Source organism: Nomascus leucogenys, chromosome 2 (genome assembly GCF_006542625.1).
Source record: "Nomascus leucogenys isolate Asia chromosome 2, Asia_NLE_v1, whole genome shotgun sequence".
NCBI lineage: Eukaryota > Metazoa > Chordata > Mammalia > Primates > Hylobatidae > Nomascus > Nomascus leucogenys.
Genome location: NC_044382.1, coordinates 75,363,499 through 75,382,188, shown reverse-complemented (window position 1 = coordinate 75,382,188; position 18,690 = coordinate 75,363,499). Strand labels below are relative to the sequence as shown.

The 18,690-nt window shown below is 49.9% G+C and overlaps 2 protein-coding genes and 1 non-coding gene across 5 annotated transcripts in view; 1 reads left to right on the top strand and 2 right to left on the bottom strand.

The window, feature by feature from the left end:
* Positions 1-12,179: 12,179 nt before the first annotated feature.
* LOC100587712 (heterogeneous nuclear ribonucleoprotein U-like protein 1) lies at positions 12,180-12,959 on the bottom strand. The gene is made up of 2 exons (XM_003280441.4): positions 12,609-12,959; positions 12,180-12,404 (listed from the first exon to the last, which is right to left on the bottom strand). Exons 1-2 carry the CDS (start codon positions 12,782-12,784, stop codon positions 12,230-12,232), a joined length of 351 nt encoding a protein of 116 aa, XP_003280489.1. The 5' UTR covers positions 12,785-12,959; the 3' UTR covers positions 12,180-12,229.
* The window catches only part of SRCAP (Snf2 related CREBBP activator protein), a 41,828-nt gene continuing 35,822 nt past the window's right edge, over positions 12,685-18,690 (top strand). For 2 of the 3 annotated variants that reach the window (XM_030797965.1, XM_030797982.1), the window contains exons 1-3: positions 12,685-12,937; positions 14,432-14,505; positions 15,455-15,717. In XM_030797965.1, the coding sequence (XP_030653825.1) occupies positions 15,664-15,717 (54 nt within the window). In that variant the 5' untranslated portion in view covers positions 12,685-12,937; positions 14,432-14,505; positions 15,455-15,663. Of the gene's footprint in view, positions 12,938-13,143; positions 13,231-14,431; positions 14,506-15,454; positions 15,718-18,690 lie in introns of those variants that run through there. The other variant, XM_030797973.1, reaches the window with a different exon arrangement.
* LOC115831842 lies at positions 16,175-16,276 on the bottom strand. The gene has a single exon (XR_004027334.1). It is a non-coding gene; the product is annotated as a U6 spliceosomal RNA (small nuclear RNA).

Here is an 18,690-nt window from a genome sequence, read left to right as displayed (position 1 = left end):
CTGGTCTCAAACTTCTGACCTCAGGTGATCTACCTGCCTCAGGCCTCCCAAAGTGATGGGATTACAGGTGTGAGCCACGGTGCCTGGACAGTTTACTTTTTAAGTTCTTTTTTTGTCTTTTCTTCCCTCTCTACCTATAATCCTGTTAAGAAAAAAAAAAGCTTTTAATTATAAAATATATCCCCGGGCCGGGCACAATGGCTCACGCCTATCCCAGCACTTTGGGAGGCCCAGGCAGGCGGATCACCTGAGATCAGGAGTTCGAGACCAGCCTGGGCAAAATAGCGAAACCCCATCTCTACTAAAAATACAAAAATTAGCTGGGCATGGTGGCCCACACCTGTAATCCCAGCTACTCAGGAGGCTGAGGCAAAAGAATTGCTTGAACCTGGGATGCGGCGGTTGCAGTGAGCCAAGATCATGCCACTGCACTCCAGCCTGGGCAATAAGAGCGAAACTCCGTCACACAGACATACACACACACACACAGACACACACACACACACAAAATGGAAAAAATTGTAAAATATAACACACCAGCAGAGTGTATAAAATACATGCATTTAAAAAAAAAAGTAATTAGATGGCCGGGCACGTGGCCCACGCCTGTAATCCCAGCATTTTGGGAGGCCAAGGGGGGTGGATCACCTGAGGTCGAGAGTTCGAGACCAGTCTGGCCAACATGGTGAAACCCCATCCCTACTAAAAATACAAAAAATTAGCTGGGCATTGTGGTGGGCGCATGTAATCCCAGCTACTTGAAAGGGTGAGGCAGGAGAATTGCTTGAACCCAGGAGGCGGAGGTTGCAGTGAGCTGAGACCTCGCCATTGCACTCCAGCCTGGCAACAAGCGTGAAACTCCGTCTCAAAAAAAAAAAAAAGTAACTATAAGCTGGGTGCTGTGGCTCATGCCTGTAATGCCAGCACTTTGGGAGGCCTCCGAGGCAGGCGGATCTCCTGAGGAAAATATGGTGAAACTGTCTTTACTAAAAATACAAAAAACTTAGCTGGGCATGGTGGCTCATGCCTGTGATCCCAGCTACTCAGGAAGCTGAGGCAGGAGAATCGCTTGAACCCAGGAGGAGGAAGTTGCAGTGAGCCGAGGTCAGGCCACTGTACTCCAGCCTGGGGGACAGAGGGAGATTCTGTCTCAAAAATAAATAAATAGCAACTATAAAGCAAACATTTGTTTTTCCTCTACCTTAAAAACATTTTTAGTAGTTGTTGTTTTGTAAAGACAGGGTCTCACTATGTTTCACCTGCTGGTCTGGAACTCCTGGGCTCAAGCAATCCTCTTTCCTCAGCCTCCCAAAGTGTTGAGATTACAGGCGTGAGCCACTGCTCCTGGCCAATTGTTTTTAAGTTTAAAAAATAAGTATAACAAATACCTGTGGCCTGCGCCTGTAGTCCAAGCTACTCAGGAGGCTGAGGCAGGAGAATCACTTGAACCCAGGAGACAGAGGTTGCAGTGAGCTGAGATCGCGCCACTACACTCCAGCCTGGTGACGAGTAAAACTCCGTCTCAAACAACAACAACAACAAAAACACATCAAAAAAAACACCTGTGTACCACTCTCCAGGAATTAACAAACACATTCTGCTAATTTTTTTGTTTTGTTTCCTTTTTTTTCTAACAAGACAACAAAACAGAAGGTACTTTATTCCACCCCCCCTTTTTTTTTTTTTTTTTTTTTTTTTTTTTTTTTTTTTTTTTTTTTTTTTTAGAATACAGTACTTAATAGTCACTCTTTTGTGAGTCACTTAATGGAGCAAGGCTTTTCTTATTTATTGTATGTCATGTGACCTCAGCCAATATTCTCCTTTTGTTGTTGTTGTTGTTGTTTGTTTGTTTTGAGGTGGAGTCTCACTGTTGCCCAAGGATGGAGTGTAGTGGCGTAATCTCGTCTCACTGAAAACTCAGCTTCCTGGGTTCAAGAATTTTTAAAAATTTTTTTTGAGATGGACTCTCGCTCTGTTGCCAACTGGAGTGCAGTAGCGTGATCTCGGCTCACTGCAACCTCTGCCTCCTGGGTTCAAGCAATTCTCTGCCTCAGCCTCCCGAGTACCTGGGATTACAGGCGCCCGCCACCATTCCCTGCTAATTTTTTTGTATTTTTAGTGGAGACGGGGTTTCGCCATCTTGGCCAGGCTGGTCTTGAACTCCTGACCTCATGATCCACCCGCCTCGGCCTCCCAAAGTGCTGGGATTACAGGCATGAGCCACCGCGCCCAGCTGAAGAATTTTTTAATTCAAATAAAAAAGTTTGGGCACGCTTACAGTCCCTCCGACAGCAGTGTGCGCACCTAGCTGCCCATACCCTTCCTAATACTGGGTGTCACAATTACAGTTTCCTTCTTGTAGGGTTGGGATGTTTTGGATTCGTGTGTTTGCTTAAGATATGCTGGGTTCAACCCATGAAGGCTCTGTGCTTGGCTGTGTTCTGAGAAGTTCCCAGTCCTCGTGGAGAGGAGAGGTATTCTAGCATCACCCTACCTCTCCTAGCCTCCTGGGACCTCAGCCATCCAAAACTGCCTTCCAGAGTTTCCTCGCAGAGGTTCTCCAGAAGAGTTATTTGCTAAATCTGTCAACCTTACCACCACATTCCCTTTCTACTTAAAGATTTCAATCTCCATCACCTTTTACCTAGACAACAGCAGTCACTTAGACTCTTATCCCAACAGTCCGTTGTCAGCATGTTGTATCCGGCCTCTGCTCAAGCCCTCCTGCTACACTTCACATTCCATCTAAGCTCCTTAGCTTGGTCTTCAAAGCCCTGCCAGACGCAGGCTGATCCCCTTCTAAGACCACATCTCCCACTGCTCCCCTTCCCCTGCAGTCTCCTGGTGGGTTCCTGGCAGGATAAGCTGGGTCTAGCCTCAGGGACTTTGTACTTATTATTATTTTATGAGACAGAGTTTTACTCTTGTCACCCAGGCTGGAGTACAATGGAATGATCTTGGCTCACTGCAACCTCTGCTTCCTGGGTTCAAGCGATTCTCCTACCTCATCCTCCCGAGTAGCTGGGAGTACAGGTGCTAGCCACCAGGCCCAGCAAATTTGTGTATTTTTAGTAGAGATGGGTTTTCACCATGTTGGCCAGGCTGGTCTCGAACTCCTGATCTCAGGTGATCCACCTGCTTCAGCCTTCCAAAATGCTAAGATTACAGGCGTGAGCCACCATGCTCGGCCCTTTTGTACTTATTTACCTCTGCTTAGGATGCTCTTCTCCCAGAGTGTCTCTGTTCAAATGTCACCACACTACAGAGGCCCTCCTAGACAATCTTGTCTAAAATAACGCCTCTTCTGCCCCTCACCTGAGCTCATCCACCCCACGTTATTTTTTCATAACACATATCAGCCATTATTATTTTATTTTATTTATTTATTTATTGAGATAGAGTCTTGCTGTGTCGCCCAGGCTGGAGTGCAGTGGCACAGTCTGGGCTCACTGAACCTCTACCCCCCAGGTTCAAGCAATTCTCCTGCTTCAGCCTCCCCAGTAGCTGGGACTACAGGCGGGGGCCACCAAGCCTGGCTTTTTTTTTTTTTTTTTTTGAGACGGAGTCTCGCTGTGTCGCCCAGGCTGGAGTGCGGTGGCACCATCTCGGCTCACTGCAAGCTCCGCCTCCCGGGTTCACGCCATTCTCCTGCCTCGGCCTCTCCGAGTAGCTGGGACTACAGGCGCCCGCCACCATGCCCGGCTAATTTTTTGTATTTTTAGTAGAGACGGGGTTTCACCGTGGTCTCGATCTCCTGACCTCGTGATCCGCCCGCCTCGGCCTCCCAAAGTGCTGGGATTACAAGCATGAGCCATTGCGCCCGGCCTTTTTTTTTTTTTTTTTTTTTTTTGAGACAGTCTCGCTCTGTCGCCCAGGCTATAGTGCAGTGACTGTGGCACGATCTTGGCTCACTGCAACCTCCGCCTCCCGGGTTCAAGTGATTCTTCTGCCTCAGCCTCCCGAGTAGCTGGGAGTACAAGTGCCTGCCACCACACCTGGCTAATTTTTGTATTTTTAGTAGAGACGGGATTTCATCATATTGGCCAGGCTGGTCTCGAACTCCTGACCTTGTGATCTGCCCACCTCAGCCTCCCCAAGTACTGGGATTACAGGCATAAACCACCATGCTCAGCCAACCATCATTATTTTATATTCATACTTATTTATATGTTTGTTATTTGTCTTCTCCTGCCAGGAATGTAAGCTTGATAAAAACTGAAACCTTGAGTGTTTTACTTGTTTGTTCTTCCAACATTATCTCCCCGGTGCCTAGAATAATGCCTGGCACATGGTAGATGGACTCAGATGCTAGACCTGGATTTGACAAGGTGTACTGCACAGCAGTTAAGAGCACAAATGTGGCTGGGCACAGTGGCTCATGCCTGCAATCTCCGCACTTTGAGAGGCCGAGGCAGGAGGATTGCTTGAGGCCAGGAGTTGAAGGCCAGCCTGGGCAACAAAGCAAGACCTCATCTCTCTCTCTTTTTTTTTTATTTTTATTTATTTATTTTTGAGATGGAGTTTTGCTTGTCACCCAGGCTGGAGTGCAATGGCACAATCTTGGCTCACTGCAACCTCTGCCTCCTGGGTTCAAGTGATTCTCCTGCCTCAGACTCCCAAGAAGCTGGATTATAGGCATGAACCACCAAGTCGGCCATTTTTTTGTATTTTTAGTAGAGGCGGGGTTTCACCTTGTTGGCCAGGCTGGTCTCCAACTCCTGACCTCAGGTGATTCCATCTGCCTTGGTCTCCCAAAGTGCTGGGATTATAGGCATGAGCCACTGCGCATGGCAAGACCTCATCTCTTAAGAAAAGTCAGCTAGCCATGGTGGCTGGCACCTATGGTCTCAGCTACTCAGGAGGCTGAGGCAGGAGGATCACTTGAGCCCATGAATTTGAGGGTAAAGTGAGCTACGATGCCCACCACTGCCCTCCAGCTCCAGCCTCGGCAGAGTGAGACCATCTCTTGGAAAAAAAAAAAGCACAAAAATGAGTCAAGTCCCTCTGGGTTGACAGCAGTCCCTGTGCTATTCTTTTTCAGCTCTGTAACTTCCGACGAGTTACTTAACCATCCTTTTTACCATTTATAAAAGGAGGATGGTAATCTATTTTTTTTTTTTTTTTTTTTGAAGCAGAGTTTCACTCTCGTTGCCCAGGCTGGAGTGCAATGGTGCGATCTCGGCTCACCATGACATCTGCCTCCCAGGTTCAAGCAATTCTCTTGCCTCAGCCTCCTGAGTAGCTGGGATTACAGGAATGTGCCACAACGCCCAGCTAATTTTGTATTATCAATAGAGACGGAGTTTCTCCATGTTGGTCAGGCTGGTCTCTAACTCCCGACCTCAGGTGATCCACCCATCTCGGCCTCCCAAAGTGCTGGAATTACAGGCGTGAGCCACCACGCCCGGCTGACAATCTATTTAATATAATTGTGAGAATTAGGTGAGTTCATTCATGTAAATACACAGATTGGTGCTTAGTGCTTGTCATTATTATACTTCTTGAGTGAATTTAACACATAGTAGCCAGGCGCAGTGGCTCACGCATGTAATCCCAGCACTTTGGGAGGCCGAGGCGGGTGGATCACGCGAGGTCGGGAGTTTGAGACCAGCTTGACCAAGATGGCGAAACCCTGTGTCTACTAAAAATACAAACAAACAAAAATATTAGCCGGACATGGTGGTGTGTGCCTGTAACCCCAGCTGCCCTGGAGGCTGAGACAGGGGAATTGCTTAAACCCGGGAGGTGGAGGTTGTGGTGAGCCAAGATCGCACCACTGCACTCCAGCCTGGGCAAGGGAGCGAGACTCCGCCTCAAAAAAAAAAAAAAATTAGCACATATGAGTTATTGCTGTCATGCAACATGCAGGCATCAACCAAGCCCAAGGTGTTGATATTTATGATGTGCGTGGCACTCTCCCAGTGGACATAGATGGGCATGCACTAAAGTGAACAAGACAGAGGTAAACCCAAAGAATTATTTGTAGAGTGCAGAGAAGCAAAAAAAAAAAAAAAAAAAAAAAAAAAAAAAAAGCACAGACTGTTACAGGAGATATAGTGTAGTCTGAGGGAGGGCAGGGAAGGCTTCTGGAGGCAGTGACATTGTCCTAGGACTAAGGATGTGTAGGTTGTAACTGCGTGGAAGGAAAGAGAGAAGCAAGTGTGAGAAAGCCCAGAACAGAGAAAAGAACCTGTAGAGAGACAGCGGTGGCTGGAGTGCAGGGCACTGGGAGAGATGAGGCTGGAGAATCTGCCAAGGGCTCATCACGCAGGGCCCAGGGGCCTCGCAAAGGGGTTTCATGGGAGCCATGAAAGGACCTGAAGGAGAGTGACTCTGTCCCATCTGCAGTGAGACAAGTTTCCCCTGGCTGCTGTGTGGAGACATCTTCCGGTCTCCATCCAACTTCCACTTCACCAGAGTGCCCCCTGGTTTAAAAGGGCCCCTCCCCTGCCCCTCTCTACCTGCTTTATAATGTAATTGCCCTCGCCATTCCCTAACATTATGTCACGCTCTCAAATGCTTGTTCTGATTCCCCCACTGCAATGGATACCACACGGGAACTGGGTTTTGGTGGGGCAGGAGAGACTGGCCACACAAAGATCAATTAGGAGGGTAGTATGGACTGCTTCGGATCCAGATTTTTGACTTGCCAGGGGGGTTAGGAGCAGCTGTTGGGATGGAAGAGAGCAGGAGGTAGGAGGACTCAGTTCACCTGGAAACTTCATTTGCATATCACTTTACATAAGACTGAGAAACATCAACTGTCCATATCAAAGAATGGGACGGGGAAGCTATTGGAGACCATGGTGGTGGCGCTAAAGTTTCTAACCAGCCAGTTCTTGGGGTTATAAATCATCAAGGGCTTAGTATCTCCCATAGAAGTGAAGAGAAACACATAGAATGGAGAAATGTTTAAGATGTAATGCACAAGACTTGGCGTCTGGATGTGGGGCATGAGGAAAAGGGAAAGTGATGCCTACATTTAGCGGATGGTGCCACCTCCTCAGAGCAGAGGGAGGAGGAGCAAGTTTTGTGGTTCAGATGGTGAGTTCACTTTTTTTTTTGAAATGGAGTCTCACTCTGTTACCAGGCTAGAGTGCAATGGTGTGATCTTGGCTCACTGCAACCTCCGCCTCCCGGGTTCAAGCAATTCTCCTGCCTCAGCCTCCCGAGTAGCTGGGGCTACAGGCGCCCGCCAACACACCCGGCTAATTTTTGTATTTTTAGTAGAGACGGGGTTTCACCATGTTGGCTAGGATGGTCTCGATCTCTTGACCTCGTGATCCACCTGCCTCTGCCTCCCAAAGTGCTGAGATTACAGGCATGAGCCACCGCGCCCAGCCTTGTTTTGCCCAGGCTGGAGTGCAGTGGCATGATCTCTGCTCATTGCAACCTCTGCTTCCTGGTTCAAGCGATTCTCCTGCCTCAGCCTCCCGAATAGCTGGGATTACAGGCGTGAGCTACCATGCCCAGCTAATTTTGGTATTTTTAGTAGAGACAGGGTTTCACCATGTTGGCCAGGCTGGTCTCGAACTCTTGACCTCAGGCGATCTGCCTGCCTTGGCCTTCCAAAGTGCTGGGATTACAGGCGTGAGCCACCAGCCTGGCTGTGAGTTCACTTTGGATGGAGGAGTCCAAGGTTCCTAGGCAGCCTCCTGCAGGAGGATTCCAGGAGTTAGAGGGTTCTGAGCTGGGGATAGTCCTTGGCTTAAGAGATGGTAGTTGGAATAAACATGGAAATCATGAGAAATTACTGGAGCCTTAGAGATTAATGCCCCTTTTCTTCTCCCGAGATGTCTTTAGGCAAATCACCAGAAATGCTTATATGGGAGTGCTTTCTGGTTACAACCTGGCTTCTCCACCTCACCTAGATGGTTCTGTAACCCCCAGCCACTAATAGCAATGGAAGGTCCATTAAAGGGAGGAGTCCTGGAAGCTGAAGCTTCATTAGTTTTACAGTATCTGCCTCAGCCCTTGAAGACTTGGATGAGAGAAGGCAGTTGAGGCAAGACTCCTTAGCAGCCCCACCAATTGATGGAGGGGTCCAGAAGTGTCCTGTGGGGGGAGGGAGAAGGAAAGGGAGTGGCCAGGGAGGTGGGAGGAGCCTGGGAAAGACTGGAATCAAAGAAGGAACCATGTTTAGAGGATCATCATCACAAGCAATCAACGGCCAAGTTCTGCTAATTTTTCCTTTAGTCTCTACCCCCATCTCCACTGCCACCTCCTGGCCAACAGATGCCATTACACACAGGTGACTGCTGGTATCCTCCCAGTCTTCAGCCTTACAGACATATCATGCATCTTGTTACATACATTACCCTTCGTAAAGTGGAACATGGGTCATGCCAATCTTTTTTTTTTTTTTTTTGAGACAGAGTCTGGCTCTGTCGCCAGGCTGGAGTGTAGTGGCGCGATCTCAGCTCACTGCAACCTCTGCCTCCCGGGTTCAAGCGATTCTCCTGCCTCAGCCCCCCGAGTAGCTGGGACTACAGGCGGAGGCCACCACGCCTGGCTAATATATATATGTATTTTTTGAGACAGAGTCTTGCTCTGTCACCCAGGCTAGAGTGCAGTGGCGGCGGCGTGATCTTGGCTCACTGCAACCTCTGCCTCCCGAGTTCAAGCAATTCTTCTGCCTCAGCCTCCGGAGTAGCTGGGAGTACAAGTGCCTGCCACCACGCCCGGCTAATTTTTGTATTTTTAGTAGAGATGGGGTTTCACCATGTTGGCCAGGATGGTCTTGATCTCTTGACCTCATGATCCGCCCGCCTTGGCCTCCCAAAGTGCTGGGATTACAGGCGTCAGCCACTGTGCCCGGCCTTGATCATGCCAATCTTTTGCTTAACAACTTTCAGTAGCTCCCTGTCACTTCCAAACGAATGCCCCATACCTAGCCTAGCATGCTGGGCCCTTAGCCACTTGGAGCCAGGTCATCTCTCCAACAGTGTCTCAACCTGCTCCCTCATAAAGAAGACAAGCTGGGGCCGGGTGTGGTAGCTCACGCCTGTAGTCCCAGCACTTTGGGAGGCTGAGACAGGAGGGTTGCTTGAGGCCAAGAGTTCAAGACCAACCTGGGCAACATAGCAAGACCTCCCACTTTCACTACAAAAAAATAAAAAATAGCTGGGCCTGGTGGTGTGTACCTGTAGTCTCAGCTACTTGGAAGGCTGAGGTGGGAGGATCACCCGAGCCCAGGAAGTTGAGGCTGCAGTGAGCTATGATCGCACCACTGCACTCCAGACTGGGGCACAAGCTGATTCACTGTCCCCCCTTCCCCGCCCCCCTGCCAACCATCAGCCTTGTGGAGGCTATGTCATCTTCCTGGAGTGCCTGCCTTCATGCCTAAATTTTTCAATGCTCAAATGATACTTCCCCAGGAAGCCTTCCCTGATACCCCGCTGGGTATCCAACCTGGCCCTTGGAGAGTTCCTTGACCACCATTCTTTTGAGACACCACAACACTGCCATGCCTTTTACCAAGCTCACAGCTTATCCTGCAATGAGACTAAGTTTTTTTTTGTTTTGTTTTGTTTTTTTTGAGATGGAGTCTTTCTCTGTCGCCCAGGCTGGAGTGCAGTGGCACTATCTCGGCTCACTGCAAGCTCCGCCTCCCGGGTTCACGCCATTCTCCCCAGTAGCTGGAACTACAGGCGCCCGCCACCATGCCCAGCTAATTTTTTGTATTTTTAGTAGAGACGGGGTTTCACCATGTTAGCCAGGATGGTCTCAATCTCCTGACCTCATGATCCGCCCACCTCAGCCTCCCAAAGTGATGGGATTACAGGCATGAGCCACCGCGCCCGGCTGAGACTAAGTTCTTAAGAGCAGGGACTGTGCCGTCTTCCCTCCTGTCTCTCCCACTGCACGCAGCACAGGGCCAGATAGGAAACAGGCAGAGGAAATGCTGGTTAGGAGAACATGCTCACTGACACGCTTGTGTATGAACAAGAGGTCACAAGTTTAACTGCCTTTAGGTGCCAGATATGACAAATGTGTTAAGTTGCCAGGTGCAAGACAACTGGGAATGGTGGGGCCTACGGCACATTGGAGACGTCATTCTCTTGCCTGAAGTATTTTTTCTTTCTTTCTTTTTTTTTTTTGAGATGGAGTTTTGCTCTTGTTGCCCAGGCTGGAATGCAATGGCGTGATCTTGGCTCATTGCCATCCCCGCCTCCCAAGTTCAAGCAATTCTCCTGCTTCAGCCTCCTGAGTAGCTGGAATTACAGACATGTGCCACCACGCCTGGCTAATTTTGTATTTTTAGTAGAGATGGGGTTTCTCCATGTTGGTCAGGCTGGTCTCGAACTCCCGACCTCAGGTGATCCATCTGCCTCGGCATCCCAAAGTGTTGGGATTACAGGCGTGAGCCACCACACCTGGCTTCCTGAAGTATTAATAATATCCAAAACATTAAAACACTGTGTAAAGCGGCCGGGCGTGGTGACTCAAGCCTGTAGTACCAGCACTTTGGGAGGCTGAGGCAGGCAGATCACCTGAGGTCAGGAGTTTGAGACCAGCCTGGCCAACATGGTGAAACCCCGTCCCTAGGCCAGGCGCGGTAGCTCACGCTTGTAATCCCAGCACTTTGGGAGGCCAAGTCGGGCGGATCACGAGGTCAGGAGATCGAGACCATTCTGGCTAACACGGTGAAACCCCGTCTCTACTAAAAATACAAAAAATTAGCCAGGCTTGGTGGCGGGCGCCTGTAGTCCCAGCTACTCGGGAGACTGAGGCAGGAGAACGGCATGAAACCGGGAGGTGGAGCTTTCATTGAGCCAAGATCGAGCCACTGAACTCCAGCCTGGGGGACAGAGCGAGACTCCGTCTCAAAAAAAAAAAAAAAAAAAAAAAAGAAACCCCGGCTCTACTGAAAATACAAAAATTAGCTGGGCATGGTGGCCAGCGCCTGTAATCCCAGCTACTTGGGAGGCTGAGACATAAGAATTGCTTGAACCCGGGAGGCGGAGGTTGCAGTGAGCAGAGATCACGCCACTGCACTCCAGCCTGAGCGAAAGAGCAAGACTCTGTCTCTAAAAACAAAAAACAAACTATATAAAGCAGCTGGGGTCGGTGGCTCACACCTGTAGTCCCAGCACTTTCAGAGGCGGAGGTAGGTGGATCACCTGAGGTCAGGAGTTTGAGAGCAGCCTGGGCAACATGGTGAAAACCTGTCTCTACCAAAAATAGAAAAATTAGCTGAGTGTGGTGGTGCACACCTGTAATCCCAGCTACTTGGGAGAGTGAGCCATGAGAATTGCTTGAGCTCAGGAGGCAGAGGCTGCAGGGAGCCAAGATTGTGCCATTGCACTCCGGCCTGGGTGACAGAGCGAGACTATCTCAATAAATGAATACATAAATAAATAAACATTATGTAAAGCACATCAGAAGGCTAACCTTGACCTTAAGATCATGGGTGTGAAACACTGAACTAAAAAAAAACTAAAAAAAAAAAAAAAAAAAAAAAAAAAAAAAAAGAAACACTGAACTATACTGAAATACACTCCACATTTAGGTGGTCCTTTAGAGATTTTTTTTCATAATTTAAAAATTTTTTAATTTACTGTAGAGAGGACGTCTATGTTACCCAGGCTGGTCTTGAGCTCCTGGCCTCAAGTGATCCTCCTGCCTTGGCCTCCCAACGTGCTGGGGTTACAGGTGTGAGCCACTGCACCTGGCCCTTTAGATCTTTCAAAGCAATTTTACATCAGCAATTCTATCCTCACTTTACAGAGGAAACTGAAGCTCAGAAAGGTGAAGTTAATTGCTCAAGGCAACATAGCAAGGAGTTAATGGCACAAGGCTAGGTCCAATTCATTCAGACTCTGGCCTGGGAATCCCCTCTTCTGGGAGTGATGGGAGGAAGGTCTAGAAAAGATGGGCATCATCCACTTTTCTTTCAACCCAAACTTCATCTGTAAAATGGGACCAACAATCCTCTTCGCAGGGAAGAGCTAAACTGAATGGAGGACGGGGAGCTTCATCAGGGCTTCCTAACCTGGCCTCTTAGCGGGGGCTTAGGTGGTAAAATTTTATGACAGCAAGTGCATTCTTGTGGGTTAGACTGCTTGGCTAGGAATCTTGACTTCAGGATCTGTCACTGTGTTTAACGCCTGAGCCTCAATTCGTTTGTAAAATGGAGCATTGTTAGGATTAAAAGAAATAATCAATGCACAAAGTAGTGTCAGTAGAAGGTAGCTGTTATTTATTGTTCTGTTCTGGGGTAAAGGTATCAGATTCTCAAAGGGATTCTTAACCTAGAAAGTTTGCGAACAGATGGCAAAGGTGTTTGAAAGCTATCAGGAAACCATCCTCGCGGAAAACGAAGCAGCGCTACAGAAGTGGGCTGCCATGGGAATCGGGAGGCCCAGGTTCCACTGCTAACTTGCTGCAGCTTACTGGGTGATCTGTAAATAAAAAGGGAGGTGGCGGTGGTCCGAGCTGGCAGCCGCAATGCAGCCCCAGGTAGCTCTAGGTGCAGATGGTAAAGGCGCTCCGAGGAGGGGCGAGCGCGCAGCCTCCGGGAGACTACACCTCCCAGGCTGCCTTGCGCGCCGTGCGGCGCCCTACGCTAGCACGCCAGCCTCCCCGTTCCCCCACCCTCCAGTTACTGTCTCTCGCGAGAAGACGGGCCGCGCCGGCGGTAGCGATTCCGAGCGAGTGGCGGCGGTGGTGGTGCTGGTGGTGGCGGCCGAGACGGCGGCGGCCATTTTGGTGAGGCCTCGGGAGCGGCGGCGGCGGTTCGCTGGGAGTAGCGTCTGCCCTTTTTCCCACCCACCGTCCGCATCTGTGTGCTGCGAGAAGAGGCAGTGCAGACAAGGCGGTCGCAGTAGCCGCAGTCTCCAGGGGAGTTTAAAGTCCGCGAAGGCGGTGGCCAAGAGGGGGCCCTCCCCCCTCCTCGGCGGGAGGGGGGGTGGTGCGCACGCCCCCGAGGACGCAGGTAAGGAGAGGGAGACAAGATGGCGGACGCCCCACAGTTCCTCCTCCCATGACGGCTGACTGCGCGCGCATCTTTCCGCCACCGCCTCCCCTCCCACCTTCCCGGGGTGCTGCGCGCGCACCCTCAGCCGGGGCCCCGGGGCCGGTGCGCGAGGCTGTCGGCGCGCGCCCATAGAGACAGACTGAGGGGGTCAGGCCGGCCGGCGCTGGGCCCCGGCGTGTCTCCTCTGCCTTCCCGCCCTTCTGCGCACGCGTGCCTGAGCGAGCGAGCGAGCCCTGAGAGGACGGACCCAGGTGCGCTCTTGCCCGCCCACCAACCCAGTCACCCCTCAGGGGCGCGCGGGAAGAGGAAGGGGGGCGTGGGACGAGTAGTCGGGGCGCGCGCCCACCACATCTAGCCGGGGGACCAGGACCTGGTGGCACGAACCCTCCCTTTTCTCAGTCTTTCGCGGTCGAGTGATGGGGGGGCTCCCTGACGGGCTTGGATGAGGAGCTTCCCAGCCCCGCGACCCTTGTGTGCGTGGGCTCGGGTTCTGGCGGGAGCCCCCAGGCCGTGCGCGCAGCCGCCTCGCTCCGCCTCAAGCCGCGCACGCGCGGGCCCCTCCCCCGCCCGGCGCGCACGTTGGGTGGGGTGGGAGTCTGGAGGGGGCGGGGCTATCTCAGGGCTAGTGGCAACTTGGGCAGAGGTCAGGGGTCACGCGAGGTCAGTCCGTCGGGAGGGCTATGGAGATGGTCACGAAACCTGGAGTCAGGAGTTCGGGCTTGTTGGCTTCTGGTGAGCTCGGGTCTTGGGAAAGTGTGGCGGAGTAGGGAGTGAATCAAAGCCGGCACTGTGGTTTAGGAATTTCCTTAAACACTGGGGAAACATTTCCGGGCCTCCTGCGGGTTCACACTGCCTGTTTCCGGCGCGTGGTTCTTGGCAGTGCGGCCTCTCGCTTTTGACTGCTCCTGAGTCTCCTTTTGCTGTGGTTCTTGGCAGTGCGGCCTCTCGCTTTTGACTGCTCCTGAGTCTCCTTTTGCTGTGGTTTTTGTATTTGGGGAAGTGTCTCAAGGCGCAGGTACGGGATTCACAGCGCCCTGCCCTGAATCCCGGGCGGATTTTCCTGTGACCAGCATGTTTGTTGACTCTTCCCGGGAGTTCCACTCTCATTTCTGCGTTCAGCCCTCACTGGAAAGGCACGCAGGCAGGTAGCACCTTTCTGAGGTTCTGGATGTGACAGCTATTTTTTGCTGTATTTTTTTTTGTCTTCCATTCTGTGGTTGGAGCCTTTACACTTAAAATTTTTTAACTTTCTTTCTCCACTCCTTTCCTGATCCTGCCCCCAGGCAGGATCGTATGTCCCTTCGGAATTCACAAAACATGATTTGCATTTCCCTGAAATGTGAGCTTTTCCTACTACTGTAGTTTTTCTGTTTCTAGTCTTTTAACTGATTTGGGTATATTTAAACGTTTCAAAAAACTGGAGTAAATAATACGTTTTGGTGGATGTTTCAGGTGTGAATCCCTTCAGTACGGCGGCACCGTGGAAGTGCAGACTTTCACAAGGGGTGTGGTCTCAGCTCACACAGGTGAGGGATCTGCTACCATTTTGTGTGCTGATGCTAATGGGAGAAATGTTTGAGATAATGAAAGCAATTATAGGTCCGTATTGGTGATTTTCACTCTGGAGAAGCATGGGAATGTTTGCATGTGATTTTTCTGTGGAGGGTTTGATTATAGTAGTACAACAACAGAACTGAGGCTGTGGGTTGAGGAAAACATGGTCAACCTGGCTCTACCAGGAAGAGTAGCAGGTTTTCCATGGTTTTGGCATTAGACTATGTGGATTGAAGTCCTCCTACCACTTTTTTACTGTGTGACCTTCTGCAAATCATAAGGTCTTAACTTCCTAACTTACAAAACAGATTATATTAGAATGTAAGCTCCATTTAGGTCGGGAATCCTTTTTGCAAGGCTCTATCCGTTGTGTGCAGGAGGAAGTCAATATTTGTTAGGCTGTGAAAAGCGCTTGGTTTTTAAGGTAGCTGTGAGGATTATAGAACACATCAAACAAGTACTAAAAGTATCTCATACATAGTAAGTGCTCAAGAAATGTAACCTGTAATTTCTGTGTTTCTCTTTATTCAGTGTTATTTCTGGTTTTTTTTTTTTTTTTTTTGAGACAGAGTCTCGTTGTCACCCAGGCTGGAGTGCAGTGGTGTGATCTCGGCTCACTGCAAGCTCCGCCTCCCGGGTTCACACCATTCCCCTGCCTCAGCCTCCCGAGTAGCTGGGACTACAGGCGCCCGCCGCCACACCCGGCTAATTTTTTGTATTTTTAGTAGAGACGGGGTTTCACTGTGTTAGCCAGGATGGTCTCGATCTCTTGACCTCCTGATCCGCCCGCCTCGGCCTCCCAAAGTGCTGGGCTTACAGGCATGAGCCACCGCACCCGGCCCTATTTCTGGTTTTTTAAAAATACTTTTTCATCCCCTTTAACTGCATTTCTGTCTTTTTTTTTTTTTTACCCTACTTTAGGTGCTCCAGAGGCTGGTGTCCCTGAGCGGAGGCTGGGACGCCCTGGTGGGCCCCGGGCCCTGGAAGGCGGGTCCCGGTGGCCGGTGGCCCAGAATGAGGCCAGCTCCCAGCATGCCCTGCAGCCGGACGCCAGCCCCTCGGCCAGCAGCAGTGGTGATAACGACCCAGTCATTCTTCAGGCATCCAAGGAGGAGCCTGGGAGTGGGACCATGCAGAGCAGCCCCTCCCCTGCTCACCCTCAGCTCCCAGTCCTACAGACACAGGTTTGAAAGTGGGGAGAGTTCCTTCTCTGCTTCTGCTTTGTGGATTGTTGGGTGTGAGGAAGAAAAGATGGGGCAGGAGAATATTTGTGGAGAGTTTTGGAGAATCTTTGGTGCTCAGGGGGGCTGGGCGGTAGTATGTCAGGTCTGTTGGATACTCACATTCCATTTAACATTAGTGTAATATTATCTCCAAGAGTGCAAAAGCGCCTCGTTACCTGAAAAAGGTTGAATTAGGCTAGGTTGGAAATGGAGATCGGGGCACCATGCTTCTAAGACCGTACGCTTTGAGAATAGTTTAACTTCTATCAGAACTGGAGTAGGATAAGCCTATGGATGGTGTGTAGTGTTCATTCGTTTCTCATACCAAGGAAGGGTGTGGGGTAGGAAAAAAAATGGCTTTTAAACACATCTAGGTGTGTGTACAGTCAGCTTTCTTTTTAATTTTTTAAACTTTTTTATAAAAAGGATTTCTTTATTGTGTCATCCTTGCACAGGGGCCATGCTAATGTTTTCTATGCTCTCCCAGTTTTAGTATATGTGGTGCCAAAGTGAGCAGTACAGTAAACTTTTCATGTTTATAAATTTGGTATTTATAATTTTCCTGAGAAACTGAGGAAATTTGTGACATACAGTTTTTTGTCATTTAGCCGAGGTAGGAATTTGAGTGGCGCAGTGTAAGGCTTATGTTCTGGAGTGAATTTGTGAATTCCCTGAGTATCCACATTTCAGTAGGACTTTGTTTTCCATTTTTTTCTTTTTTTCTTTTTTTTTGAGATGGAATATCTTTCTGTCACCCAGACTGGAATGCAATGGCGCGATCTTGGCTCACTGCAGCCTCCGCCTCCCAAGTTCAAACAGTTCTCCTGCCTCAGCCTTGCGAGTAGCTGGGATTACAGGCACCCACCATCATGCCTGGCTAATTTTTATATTTTTGTAGAGATGGGGTTTCACCATGTTGGCCAGGCTGGTCTTGAACTCCTGACCTCAGGTGATCCACCCACCTCGGCCTCCCAAAGTATTGGGATTACACTTGTGAGCCACCAGGCCCGGGCTGTTTTCCATTTCTTTCTTTTTTTTTTTTTTTTTTTTTTTTAAGATGGAGTCTCGCTCTGTCACCAGGCTGAAATGCAGTGGCGTGATCTCAGCTCACTGCAACCTCTGCCTCCCGGGTTCAAACAATTCTCTTGCCTCAGCCTCCTGAGTAGCTGGGACTACAGGTGCGCGCCACCACGCCTGGCTAATTTTTGTGTTTTTAGTAGAGACGGGGTTTCACCATGTTTGCCAGGATGGTCTTCATCTTTTGACCTCGTGATCCCCGCCCGCCTCAGCCTCTCAAAGTGCTGGCGTTACAGGTGTGAACCACTGCGCCTGGCCCAGAGTTTTGCTCTTGTTGCCCAGGCTGGAGTGCAGTGGTGCGATCTTGGCTCACTGCAACCTCCACCTCCTGCGTTCAAGTGATTCTCCTGCCTCAGCCTCTTGAGTAGCTGGGATTACAGATGTCCGCCACCACGCCCAGCTAATTTTCTGTGTTTTTAGTAGAGATGGCGTTTCACCATGTAGATCAGGCTGGTCTCGAACTCTTGACCTCTGGTAATCCACCCGCCTCGGCCTCCAAAAGTGCTAGGATTACAGGTGTGAGCCACCATGCCCAGCCCTATTTTCCACCCTTCCTTCCTTCCTTCCTTCCGTCCTTCCTTCCTTCCTTCCTTCCTTCCTTCCTTCCTTCCTTCCTTCCTTGGAGTGGAGTGCGATGGCACGATCTCAGCTTACTACAACCTCTGCCTCCTGGTTCAAGCAATTCTCCTGCCTCAGACTCCTAAGTAGCTGGGATTACAGGCTCATGCCACCACACCTGGCTAATTTCTGTATTTTTAGTAGAGACGGGGTTTCACCATGTTGGTCAGGCTGGTCTGGAACTCCTGACCACATGATCCGCCCGCCTCGGCCTCCCAAAGTCCACCGAGCCCAGCTTCCATTTCTTAATGCTTTTGCAGTACCTTGTAAAGTGACATGTTGGGTGTTTGAGAACAGTGGCTATGCCTCTAGTCCCTGCCTGTCCAGTGAAGAGGTTAAGGTGGCTTGGGATTTATTGGTGGCTGTTGAATTTAGTGGTAGCTCACGTTTATTGCATAAGTGAATTTGCCACACTTGTTCTGAAAATGGAGGGAAAATAGGGAGTTGTTTATGTGAATAAAATCACTGAGGCTCTGAAAGGATCAGAATTTGAAATCATATGCTATGTGTGTATATATATATATATATGTATATATACGTGTATATATATATATGTGTGTATATATACGTATATATATATATATATATATCTTTTTTTTTTATTCTTTTTTCTTTTCCGAGACAGAGTCTCACCCTGTCATCCAAGCTGGAGTGCAGTGGCGCAATCTCAGCTCACTGCAACCTCTGCCTCCCAGGTTCAAGTGATTCTCGTGCCTCAACCTCCCGAGTAGCTGGGATTACAGGCTCCCACCACCACGTCAAGCTAATTTTTGTATTTTCAGTAGAGACGGGGTTTCACCATGTTGGCCAGGTTGGTCTCAAACTCCTGACCTCAGGTGATCCACCCACCTCAGCCTCCCAAAGTGCTGGGATCACAAGCGTGAGCCATCACCCCTGGCATATATATATATATATTTACTTAAGTTTGGGAACTGTGTAAATGTCAGGACATAATTCTTGCATGTCAAGCATCTATAAACTTGGCTCTGCCATCTCGAGTCCCTTATTAAAACTTTATCCCAAGGCCAGGCGTGGTGGCTCACGCCTGTAATCCCAGCACTTTGGGAGGCTGAGGCGGGCGGATCACGAGGTCAGGAGATCGAGACCATGCTGGCTAACACGGTGAAACCCTGTTTCTACTAAAAATACAAAAAATTAGCTGGGCATGGTGGCGGGCGCCTGTAGTCCCAGCTGCTCAGGAGGCTGAGGCAGGAGAATGGCGTGAACCTGGGAGGTGGA

Bases quoted from the DNA above. Each gene is read 5' to 3' on its own strand.
- LOC100587712 (XM_003280441.4), bottom strand. From the start codon at position 12,784: ATGCGGACGGTGGGTGGGAAAAAGGGCAGACGCTACTCCCAGCGAACC. The intron at 12,405-12,608 runs GTAACTGGAGGG...TTTTATTTACAG, and splicing joins CCGTCTTCTCGCGAGAGACA to ATCACCCAGTAAGCTGCAGC.